Source organism: Carettochelys insculpta, chromosome 1, assembly GCF_033958435.1.
Source record: "Carettochelys insculpta isolate YL-2023 chromosome 1, ASM3395843v1, whole genome shotgun sequence".
Classification (NCBI taxonomy): domain Eukaryota; kingdom Metazoa; phylum Chordata; order Testudines; family Carettochelyidae; genus Carettochelys; species Carettochelys insculpta.
Genome location: NC_134137.1, coordinates 256,441,063 through 256,453,231, shown reverse-complemented (window position 1 = coordinate 256,453,231; position 12,169 = coordinate 256,441,063). Strand labels below are relative to the sequence as shown.

At 41.8% G+C, this 12,169-nt stretch overlaps 1 protein-coding gene across 1 annotated transcript in view; it reads left to right on the top strand.

The window, feature by feature from the left end:
- The window catches only part of PIK3C2G (phosphatidylinositol-4-phosphate 3-kinase catalytic subunit type 2 gamma), a 344,110-nt gene that overhangs the window by 274,228 nt on the left and 57,713 nt on the right, over nucleotides 1-12,169 (top strand). The window contains exons 26-27 of the mRNA XM_074983736.1: nucleotides 9,010-9,202; nucleotides 9,745-9,866. Coding sequence (XP_074839837.1) covers nucleotides 9,010-9,202; nucleotides 9,745-9,866 — 315 coding nt within the window. The remainder of the gene's footprint in view (nucleotides 1-9,009; nucleotides 9,203-9,744; nucleotides 9,867-12,169) is intronic.

The following is a 12,169-nucleotide window of genomic DNA, read 5'->3' as shown; positions in this document are numbered from 1 at the left end:
TGAAGGGCTACTTAGCAGTCTATACAAAACAAGTTTGAGGTTTTCAATCCATTTTATTCTGGACAAACTTCCACCACACAGAAACCCCCACCACAACTGGTGCCTTTGTTGACAGTAGAGGCCCAGCCTGGGAAAAGCTGACACAGTCACAGCCTGTACATTCCTGCTCTCAGGAAAGAGGACCCCTGAGTATTACCCAGCACCTCTGAATACAACCAAGGGCAAAATTAAACTTCCCATAAATTAGAGATGGGCCTGCGTCCAAGCAATCAAATCAAATGCATTGCTGCTCTTAAACTCTCTCTGGAATCATCCAAACCTGCACCTCAAGGCTTGTCTTTATGGAATGTCAAGAGTAGAACATGGAAACAGTTGACCCCCCAATATATGGAAATGTTTGGATGGGCATACAAAACCTTTGGGTACAACCTAGAGTAGTTAGGAATTTCCAAAATTAAATGATTCCATTATTTTAGAATATAGTCAAGTCCCAGGTCCTCGTTTTAACCCATAGGTTTTCCTTATTTCCCCCTTTACCCTTTGATTTCCACTGTTCCATTTGCTTTTAATTTCTGCATGACATTTAAGACAAATGTTGATTCCACCTCCTCTAATCCCTACTCAGTCCTGTCCCCTCTCAATTTAAAGTATTGTCAAGCTGCAGTCTTGTATACTGCAAGCACAGAGTGAAAACAAGCCTTGTTAACAGTAATGATGCATTACATCCATGCCTCAAACAGGGAATAAAGTCCTTAATGATTTCCTCAGAATAGAGCTGCATGCTTCCGGTGCCTTGAAACAAAGGTCTGATTGTGAGAATTATTGTCAGACAAGATCTTAAAACCCTGGAGATGTACAATTTTGCTCAAGTGCATGTTTTCTCACTTTTAATGTAGATGAGTTTTGTTTGCACTGTGTGCATTACTCCAAGAAAATGGTCTCATTTCCTCTGTTTAAATAAGTGTCATGGAACCAGCTAACTCACTGTCTGTTTGTCCCTATGTTAGTTTCTAACTGTGGTTTAGCATGTTAACATTTTAAAAAATGTTTGTAAATTTTAATGCAGATAGGATACCATAACCTGCTTCTAGACCTGCTTCAACTTCTGACTTGTCTCGTTCTGCCTGTCAAGTGTTGTGCAGACCAGAATCCTTGTTTAAGTGTTCTCAGCATGGTCCCTTGTACTCTTAACGTGCCTGCTAGGCTGTGGCTTATGAGAACAGGCAACATAGTGTGCTGATTACATTGATCCTGTTTCTTCTTCAACAGATTTCTTCCACAATTCTATATGGGTACTGCCCTTGTACAAAAAGTCAGAATGGAAATGGGAATCCATCCATAGAAACTTTCAGTTCTGTAGTTTGATGGCACCATATATTATTATTTCTAGTTAATAATAATAATAATAATAATAATAATAATAATAATAATAATAAATGCTTTGAACAAGGTTCTGAAAGTACTTCAATAATTGTTTTTTTCACAACATCCTATGCAGCTGGTGATGATGGAGACAGTGGTACATAGGTATTGTAACCATTTTTCACATAAGCTAAGTAATTTTGTCCAGTGTAATGTAGCTAGTCAGAGGTAGCAATTGGAAGTTCTCACTCTCTCTCTCAGGGCATAACCAGACTGCAAGCCTGGGTTGCATGCCTGAACTCAGATACCGTGTGTCAGCATGGGCTTCAGTGTAGGGCTGTATAAGCCCACCCAGAAATGTGACTAATCACTTGATCTTTAATGCTGCACTGCCAGAGCTGGATAGAATAAAGCTAGTTTTGAGTATATCTGCATGAGCTGCAGTCACATCCTATGCATGCATTCCTAGTCTATCTAATCAGACCCCCTGGACTCCATACTTTGTTTTGTCTGTATTTTCTTGACTGCTTCAATCAATGTTCATTATTCTTAAAGAGTACCTGTCATAGGATTGCTGGCCCCTTTAAGAGGACCCTGAAGCAATAGTATCTTGGGAGACTTAATGTAAATGGAATGAGCCTATCTAGGCAGTTAATTGAATAAGGAACACCTGAGCCTGATAAGAGGCTACCAGGGCTCAGCTGCAGAGAAGTGCTCACAGAAAGAAGCTCCCATAAGGGAGAGCAAATCTAAAGAGATCGCAGACCCCAAGGAAGATAGCTGTAGAATGCTAGAGCCTGAGAGAGAAACGTTTATTTGTATTTAATATAGTAGAACCACAGAAAGGGAATTCTCTTACATCTTTTGAAAAATGTGCAGTTCTTAGAGAGCCCTGGGAAACTGAGGCACATCCCACTACCTGTACAAGGGGCGACACAGGGCAGAAACACTCAACAATAATCTCAATATCAGAAATAATTGTCATTTTAAAAAGTCAACAAGCCAACAGTTATTTCCTGCTCTGAATATGGGGCAATATTGTGACCTCTCAGGTACCATGGTATGTAGTAGCTGTTGGCAAAGCCGAACTTTTTTTAATGGCAGTCAGTACAGTATTAACGGTGTTACTCCAGTATAAAGAAAGTGTTTTACCAACTACCTGAGCTGTTCAGCTTTGCCAACAACACCAAACATTGCATCTTTTTTTATTTAAGAACAGTTTTAAGAAAAATCAGAACATGACTAAGGCTATCCTACATATTCTTGGGATGGATATTCCTACTGTTAAGCTCATTTTCTTGTTCTTTCATATTTTGAGCCAATAGACTAATGTTTCTAGAGGCTGGAGTCTAACCTATCAAGGCCTTCCAGAATTGTAAAGTGTTCTATGTTTTAGGAGTTGATACTCCTCTGGTTCTTCATTTAAGACCCATTCTGTAATCTCTGCTAGCATCTGCACACCATTTTCATTTGAAGATGACTTATGATCCCCAACATTGGGTCACTGTACAATTATGAGCTGACCAGCAGACCATTTCCCCAATAACAGATTTGAGGAGGGTTACTCTCCTGTAAAACACAGTGGCATTTGAGTGGCATTGTTAGCTTACCTCTTCTGTAGGACCATAGCCATGTGAAACAATTGCCTGTTGTGCATCCCTGCCCTAGATTCAGTTTCAGCCTTGAAACTCCATTTCACTCTTCCCCTTCCCTAGCTCTTCTCTAGCCAGAAAACATATTATCCATGGAACAGGGAACCCTGCCTACCCTTGGCAATTGAGCTCCTTCTGTGGTTTACTTCAAAAAGCTTTGGCCCTCCAGTTCCACCATGAAGTTGTGTGGTATTTTAAAAAGTGTTCTTAAAATGATTTACAGTTATTCTGGCTTTAAATAGATTAAAATTGGCTCCGTGCTATGAGTGAAGAGTTTGAATTGATTGCTGTACACAAGGAACTTCACTGCTGCTGCCCATGGAAGAGAGCTGAACAGCGGATCTGAAGATTATCAGAAAATTAGTAATGCATACCTTCAAAAGCTTGACAGCAGGGGAGATGTTAAGGAGGTGTTAGTTGATGTATCTATTTGCTTTATTTATTAACAGAATAATTTATTATGCTATGAACCAATTGTAGAATGGGTCATGCCTGTAGATTCCAAACCACAGCATCAACTACCACAAAACTAGACCACCCTCATAACACAAATCCCCTGCCATGAGGAACTCCATTACCCAATTGGCAGCATATCTCTCAGTAACCCATCCCCCAAGTAGCTGAAACACCAGTGGAGGTTGTTGACATCTGAAAGAACACAGACAAACTGTCATCTCAAAGTGTGCTTGCATATGATTTGCAGCAGCAGGTAATGATCACACTGTGTGCATCGCAAGGGAACAAAAGCAAACGTCTCACACTCCCCTGCCAAGCAGCATCCATTGTGAAATGACAGGCAGCATAGAGATATCCTGCTCTTCATTCTAGGGAAGGCCAGAAGACAGAAATCATTCACCTTATTGGTAGTAGTCACTGCTCTGTGCCAGGCCCTGGACAGCAGGAAGATTATTGCCCCAAATGAATTCCTGTCTAAGATCCTATATGCTCTCTGTGGGAAGCAGACCAACTCAGTTTTTCTTTCTAATGGACCCCACATCCCATCTGATGGTTACATGGTAGTAAGAGGCTAAGATAGCTCTGCACCTGACAGACTAATTCTCAAAAGGCAGGGCCAAGTAAGTAAAGGGTGTGTGAAGCAGCAGAATTGACAGGATAAGCAAATTGCTGAGATAGGTTGGAAGAACCTGCAAATGAGTTTTCTCCTCAACACGCACGCATGTGTAGTCTTCCCTTTTGCCTTCCACGCAGCAGGCCTGTCAGGCTTATTGCAGACCTCTACTTATAGGGAAAACTATAACATTGCTGTCTGGGGCTGGGAGAAAAGTCAGGATCTGATCTTTGATATGGTACAGCTATTAAAACACACTTAAAACTTTTGACAGATGTTGAGGATCCAGGTAGTGTTTTTCTCTCCAAACTGCCTGACTGCACTTGAAGGTAAATCTGTTGTTCTGTCACAGGCCATGTGACCTCTTTCAGGTCCTCTACAGATCCAACCATAATTTCTCAATGGAGTCCAGGAGGAACTTCACATGTTCAGTAGTTCAGATTTCCTCCTCAAGGGAAGCATGATTGCGTGTTTTGGGGTGCCTATCAGCTAAGCTGCTGTTTGCAAATGCACATTGGAATACCCAGACTATATGAAGGAATCTCCAAAAACAATCTTGTGTGGGATTTCACTTCCAAATTCATATCTCACAATGCCATGAGAACAGTCTTGCTGATTTTAATCTGTGGTGGCAGGTCCTTTCCCAGCTGGATATAAACAGCGTCCTGGAACTTTTCAAACCTTCAATAATGGTTGCAAGCGTAACACTAAAGTAGGCTGGAATCTGGGTTGAGGGATTCTTACTTTATACATTAAAGCCAAGATTTACAGTTATGGCTAGAGATTTTGGGTTCCTGTGTAGTGAGACTCCATAAAGAGGTCCTGGTTTGCAGAAAAGACTGGGCACCCATCTTCCAAATATCCATTCCCATTTGGGTTTCCCCTATTGTCCACTCAAAAATTAACGCCCCCCCCACCCCCGGCAAATCACTAGTTACAGAGGGAGATGTGGGCCAAACTTTATTTGCCCATCCCCACTTCAGAGAACAGCTGCCTAAGTCTCTGTGCACCTTGACTTGTATACGAGTTTATCAGCTTATCAGTTCTTTAGGAGCACTGTGAACCACTGTGAACCACGTATAAAATCCAGATTTAATTCAGCCATTGGGAGGCATAAAATTGGTACTTGTGAATTACACTGAAAACTCAACTCACTTTTCTGAAAAGCAGACCAGAAACTACCCTGACTGCTAACGGAGCACTGTTAATGGAAACTGAAAATTCTGTGTTGGTGTGACAGGGTCCGAGCTCCCAGAAGTGGTCCTCCCCTTCCAGGTCAGTGGGTGGTCATCCCACCCCAGGGCCACATGTCCCAAACAACCCCCCAGTCACTAGTTCAGGGGAAGTTTCCCACCTGGCCTCAGGTGGGTGAGAGGCAACAGTTCACAGTCCCCTGCTTTATCTCAGGCAGATGCTGGGGGAAATCAGCTCATGCCTTTCCGAAATGAGCCCAGGCCTGAGCGCAGGGCAGGGCAGCAAACACCAGTTCACAGCAGCCCAGGCCTGAGTGCAGAGTGGGGCAGAAAACAAACACAACAGTTTCAGAGCGGCCCAGGCCCTAGCTCAGGGTGGGCAGCACACAATAGTCTCCTACCACTTGCTGTGTGGGTCAGTGGGGAATCCACACCGCAACAGGCTGACCCACAGACCTTTAGCAGCCCTCTCTATCCCCTGGGCCAGCTCCATCCTCCCTCTCCAGGCATACCTGGGTGTCTAGTTGGGCTTTCAAGGGGTTCCCCAACTGGTACAGGTGCTGGTGGTCCAGTCCAGGCCTCCACAGCTTGCAAATCCGTCTGCCTCAGCTTCACTCTAGGTGCATGCCAGGGTTGAAGTTGCAGCTGCTCCTCAGGATCAGGTGGGTCCTTTGGAGCTTCCCGAGGTTCCAGGATCAGACAGGATCCTGGGATCTAATCCAGCCTGCACTCTCGGCAGGTCCTCAGCCCCGCCAGGCTGGGAGCACCAAGCTGACCTCTCGCCCCTCTGGAGGCTGGTCCCGAATGAGGCCTCAAGCTGTGGTTTTATAGTCCTGGTCCTGTCCCCTGACTTCCGGTCAGGTGACGGGGCAGGGCCAGGCTTAATCCATTAAGGCACCCAGAAGGCGTCTTCCACTTCCGAATCAGTGGGCAGCCATCCTGACCCACTACAGTCAGTTATAGGTCCACGATTACTACAGCTAAAATCAGCCTTCTCTTTTGTTTACTTTTTTTAGTTTCATTTTCACATTTGTTAGCACTTTATATGTGATCCCTGTCACTGTTTCCATACCTGGTCCAGTATATTCATCTGTGCAGGCAGAGCCTTGCAGACCCAAAGAGCCTCACTGATTACATGTGAGTGATGAGGTCACCAGCACAGAGCCAATTGCCTGATCAGAGTACAAGATTGTTTGCCTCTTGCAGAGAAGAGACACACCAACAGAAGACCAAAAAGACCATCCAGTACATTGTTTTTAATGTGTACATGAGATGAGATGCTGTATTTTTCTGTATATGTATTTTTTGTCAAAATTAAGTCAGTAGTACCCGTTTAAGTATTTAATAATGTAATTATCTATTTTTTCAGTTTAGGTATGAAGTATATATATGTGGTTAGCAATTTACAGGTTGAAATAATTTGAGAGGTTTAATGGACCCATAGAAAGAACAACAAACCATTAAAGAGATGAATTTGCCTGAATTATGGCCCTCTGATACAAGCTGTTCTGCAACAGTAATACTGCCTGAATACCAAGTTGGTTTTACACTGTAAGCAAAGGCATGTTTCGTACATCTTAGATTAAACTGAATAATGGTTAGTTGTAAAATTACCATGGTTCTTTCCCAGTAATATTCTGATTTTTCTGGCTGATTTTCTGTAGTATGGTAGAGCTACCAATTTCACAACCCAAAATGCATTTCAGTGATTTATCAAGTGATTAAACTACATCTTAAATATAATATTCTTTTCCCTAGGAACAAAAGAAAGTTTTACAACCTTGGAAATGGCCCAACTAATCAACACTGCATTGATTTTCCGATAATATCCTAAATTAAGATTTATTTCCTTATTTTGCATTAGACTCCTAAATTGTGTCATTTATAAAATGGGCTGTTTGCCTCTTTCAGGAAAGCTTATTAAGTTGATAATTATCCTGCTTTATTGGCAGATTATTTTCCTCATAGTACATTAAGAAAAAATATGTATCTTCACTTTTGCATCCTTACTGAGTTTAGTGTGGCTAATTTTTACATGATAAATTGCACAACATTTTGAATGAATTCTTCATGAATTTTTTTTTCCCAAGGGGGTAGGTGATTATTATAGGTCTCTTCTTGTGAGTATGGCTGCATTTGTGAAAGATACTGGAGTCTTCAGCCTCCGTCAGAGGTCATGCAAATTTATGTCTGAGTTCTGAAAAATGTGACTATTCCTAATATGACCTAAGCACATGCTTAACTTTAATCGTGTGCTGAATTCTTCAGTAAATAGGACTTAAACAGATGGTTAAAATTAAGCATGTGTTTAGGTGATTAGCAGTAGATTTAAATATGCCTTTGAATCCTAATTAGGGTCTACAGTTGGGGGAGCTATGGGACTCAGGCTATCTTTTCACTGCACCCTTAACTCAAAATAAGATGCTCAATTTGCACTACAAAAATTGTGTATCCTATTTTGAGTTAATTTCAAAATAAGCTATTTCGGCATTTGTTTCGTCTATAGAGCACCAAATGTCAAAATACTGCACTATTTCAAGGCATCCCTTACGCGTCCTGCAATGACAGGTGGAGGGATGCCAGGATAGTGTGCCTGATATTTCAAAAAAAATTTTGAAATACCAGGTGTGTTTCATATACCCAGAGTAGCTACTTTAGGATATGTCAGAAATATCCCAAAATAGCTCTGCAGTGTAAACATTAGCCTCACACTTTAGAGGGCGGCTGTGCAGTTAAGCCTAAATGGTTGGCACTCCATAATATCAACAGCTATCCTAGATATTTCAGAAAGCTGATTCCAAAGACTACATAAGTAGGGGAAGAGAAAGGAAGCTCAATGTAATAGTGAAAATGAATTGAGTTAGTAATTGGATATAACAGGACAACTGGATTTTAGAGGTAGTTCCTTTTCCCCTTCAAGGTCCAGTGGCAATATGATTTTGCAAGAGCCATTTTCCAAACAGAATTTATATTTGATCTGAAGAAGTGGTGATGCTTATTTGTCTATAGTGCATTTCTCCATGAAGATGTCCTACTCATTATCAGGTGACCACCAAGAAGAAAAGCTTCTCCCTGAACGATCCCAAAGCTCAAGGAAACAAGAACTGTGTCCTGGCTTATCTTACATGGCAATAAATGGAGAAAGACAACATTGAAGCTTATATAGCTACACAATGGGCAAATAGGTTCATGGGTTGAGCATTTGAAAGTCTACTAGCGGATTTAGCAACATAGCCTCCTACAGGGGAATCTCTAGATCCTCTTTGAGAATCTCAGCCTTGATGCTGATACTGCCTGAGCACAGCTACTGTTGTGTCATTGTGAGGTTAGACTATCCAAAGGGGATATGCCAGGGACAGTTTCCTGTACCAGCTGGAGGACAGACATATTGAACCATTTTTAAAGGCATAGCAATTGTTGCTTCTCAGCATGCATGGAGGTATTGTGTGTGCCTCTTCTCTCCCAAGCAGGTAACTATCATGAGAAACTGAGATATGTCAAGCAGGTTACCCAGGGTGTTAGCCTACTGGGTGTGTTGTGTGCTTTCCTGATAACACAGCCAGACCTAGGAGTTTGGAGATCAATGGAGTAAGCTCTCCAAACTGGGCTCAATTGCTGGGTAAATTGTAGTGCTGCAAACAGTGATGAATGTGTTTGTGTGAGAGAGAGAGAGAAATAGATGCATGAAGAAAAGTGTTTACACTTGAGCTTCTTTTTTGTTTTGTTTTCTCAGGAAAATAAAGGAAAGCGTAGAGTGCTTCCCTGTCAAGCTCAATAACCTGATCCATACGCTCACACAGATGTTAGCCACGGGCTCTGCCAAGTCTGCAGCTTCACAATGTGCTCCTCAGGAATCCAATATGCTGGATGCAGGGAGGTCAATTGCCCGAGCAACCATTTTGGGGTACAGCAAAAAGCCTGAGTCTGTATGTATTTCACTCCCCAACAGCCCTCCTTTTGCTTTGTCTTTAAAATTGTTCTTCCTCTAGTTTATGTACTCTTCTGCCTCCATTATATACAAAGCGGCTGTGCCACAAGGACAGGATCATGGAATGAGCAGTGGTCCCCTAAGCAATGAGATTCTGGAGGGAAATAAAACCCGGCCGAGAGCTATTAGCAGGGAGCCATTCAGGAGAATGGTTTCAGTCCTCTAGTGAAAAATAAGTCACAAGCTAATTATAGCACCTGCAAGGAAAGCACAGCACAAAATTAGGGAGCCTGATAAAAACTGTTGTATGCTGCTTGAATAAAGCATTGTAGGCTTTCTCATTCAGTGGTGATATTTCAGTGTTTGACCTGCACACAGTCCAGACCAGTTCTTCTGCATACAGTTCTGTCTATAAATTATCAATTATACCTTCAGGCACTTGGAGGGAAAGGCTTTTCTTTGTTAAAATCGCCCTGTAGTTTTGCATGCACCCTTCTGGCATCAACCTCCCTCTAACTATTTCTGTTTTTCCCCATGCAGCTCTATTTAGTCCAAGTGATGCAAGCCTGCCAGGTGGTCACCTTTGTGGAAAAATCATTCGAACAGTTTTCCAAACTTCACAGCCATCTACAGAAGCAATTTCCATCACATGCCCTCCCAGAGTAAGATAGCACATTAGTCCTCAGTATTCTGCTAAATGGTTCTCACTAAATACAAAAATTTGAAGAACATATGGTTATTATATTTGCCAGCAATACAGATTCTGCCTGTACGATACTCTAACATTTCTCATGTGTCATAGGATCGAGGGAAAATTTATCATAGTCTGTTGTGGCAGCCAGACTTTTCTATATTCTAGTTGTGCCACATGTGGTACAGGCTTTATTTTTATCAGTTATTTTTCAAGGCATATTTATGGCAGATGTATTCTTGGGAGTGGGCTGATTTAGCAAGAAATGGCTTAGCCTTTGTTTTTGGAGAATGGGTTTGGGGAGTTTAGGGACTCATCCTTTTTTATTTCTTAAGTAAAAAGAACAGTCACTGACTTCTTTAGGTATGTAATGGGACCTTAAATCAGATTTATTTTACATCAGCTATTTTGCAAAATTCTTAGCAAAAATAGTTAGATAGCAAGACAGGATTTTGCATACTGGGTTAGAGCAACGTTAGTCTAATCCAGGATCCTGTTCTTGAGAGTGGCGGGGACCAGCTGCTTCTCAGGAACGTGTAACAACCCTGAAGTAGACAGACATAGGATAATGTTTTTCCTCATCGCCCCTCCCCCACAAAATTAGGTCTCCTCCTGGCTTCTGACAAGGAATGGCTTGATCCCTGAACCATGAAATTTAACATCTCTTGCAAAAATTGTATAATGATGATTCTAGGTATTCTTGAGCTCCGTGTAAGATCTAAATAGCTGCATCTACACTAGGAAGTACATTCAGAAAATCCAGCCCTCTTTCGAAAGAGCAAGCGGAGCATCTACCACAAGATGCACTTTGTTGAAAGTAAATTGAAAGAATGTGGTGCTGCTTTTGAAAGCATTCCACTAGTCCTGTAACAGGAAGAGTGCTCTCTTTCGAAAGATTCTTTCAAAAGAAAATGTGTGTAGAAGCTCCAAGAGCCATTCTGTTGAAAGACAATCTTCTGGGCAATACCTTCCGGAAGATCGTCTTTTGAAAGAGCACTGTAGGATAAAAATAGCTAATAAGTTCTTGCCCTCAAGGACTTCCTGGGTCAATGAGTTCTAGAACCTAATTGCGTGTTGTGTGAGAAAGTGTGTCCTTTATCCATATTTATGGGTTCAGGACATGTCAGTGACATCACATATTATGTTACTCACCAATATTAACACCACTGAAATCAAAGCAGTCATCATCCCTTTATCAGTCATGCTACCCCACACCATGGAATTTTCTTCTCTCTACCTAAGGAAATGCAAATATTTGGTCACCAAAATGAGCCGTTAATTTGATCCCATGTGCCATCCAACTCACGCTAAGGTGGGCTTGAAAAATTCACAGGCCTCTGATGTTTGAACTGAAGTCAGTAGGCCAAAATCATCATGGTTTTGACAAGATGGGCAAAAGACACAAATCTTATGTGCAAATTCTGTCTTCCCCAAATTCTAGAGAAAGATTCACATCCGTCAGTTTCTCATTGCTCTGATCAAGAGTTTTGATTGGCCCTTTATCATTAGAAAGCCAGTAGTAATATTCTAACTGGGTAAGGCGAGGGGGGAAGAATTGCTGGGCCCAGAGGCAAGGTATGCGGGGGGGTCCAGTTCTACATTCCCAGAAAGGAAGGAGTGGGGCTGGGAATAGCCGGCCCCCAGTGCCTCCCATACTATGTAATTCCTCTCCTTCTGCAGCACTCAGCACCACACAGGGTTCCAGCAATGATTTAAAGGGCCCAGAGTCTGGCTACCACCACAGCAACAGTAGGAGCCACCGGGGGACCCAGGCCATTTTGAAATGACAGGCTTTTGGGCAGTCGCCCCTTTTGTGCTGTGGCAGTGGGTCTCTAAATGGAATTGAATTTCTCCCAGGTTCAAGGGTGATTGAATCACAGTTTTCATTTGGGCCTATTCATAGTTCTAATTACTGAATGATAAAATAAAATTGCAAAAGCACCTGTTTCTCCCTGTTCTTCATGAGCAAAACCTTTAAAAGTGGTGAAAGGAGTTTTTAAAATTATACAAATCTATCAAAGTCTGTAAGGTGACTTTTTAAAATAATAGCAGATATTATTCACGTAAAACATTTTAAAATATATTTTTAAAGTACTTGTAAGGTTTTTTCTTTACAAGAATGGGTTTTCTGAAATCTCAGAAGGTCAATACCTCATTCTAAACCCATTTATGAGCTTCATAACAGTACTGCCAAAATTCAGTCTCAGCAATAACTTGCCACCACAAGCCCTTGTTCCCCTAAGTATGATTGTCTTTAGAATTTTTCTGTAGAAC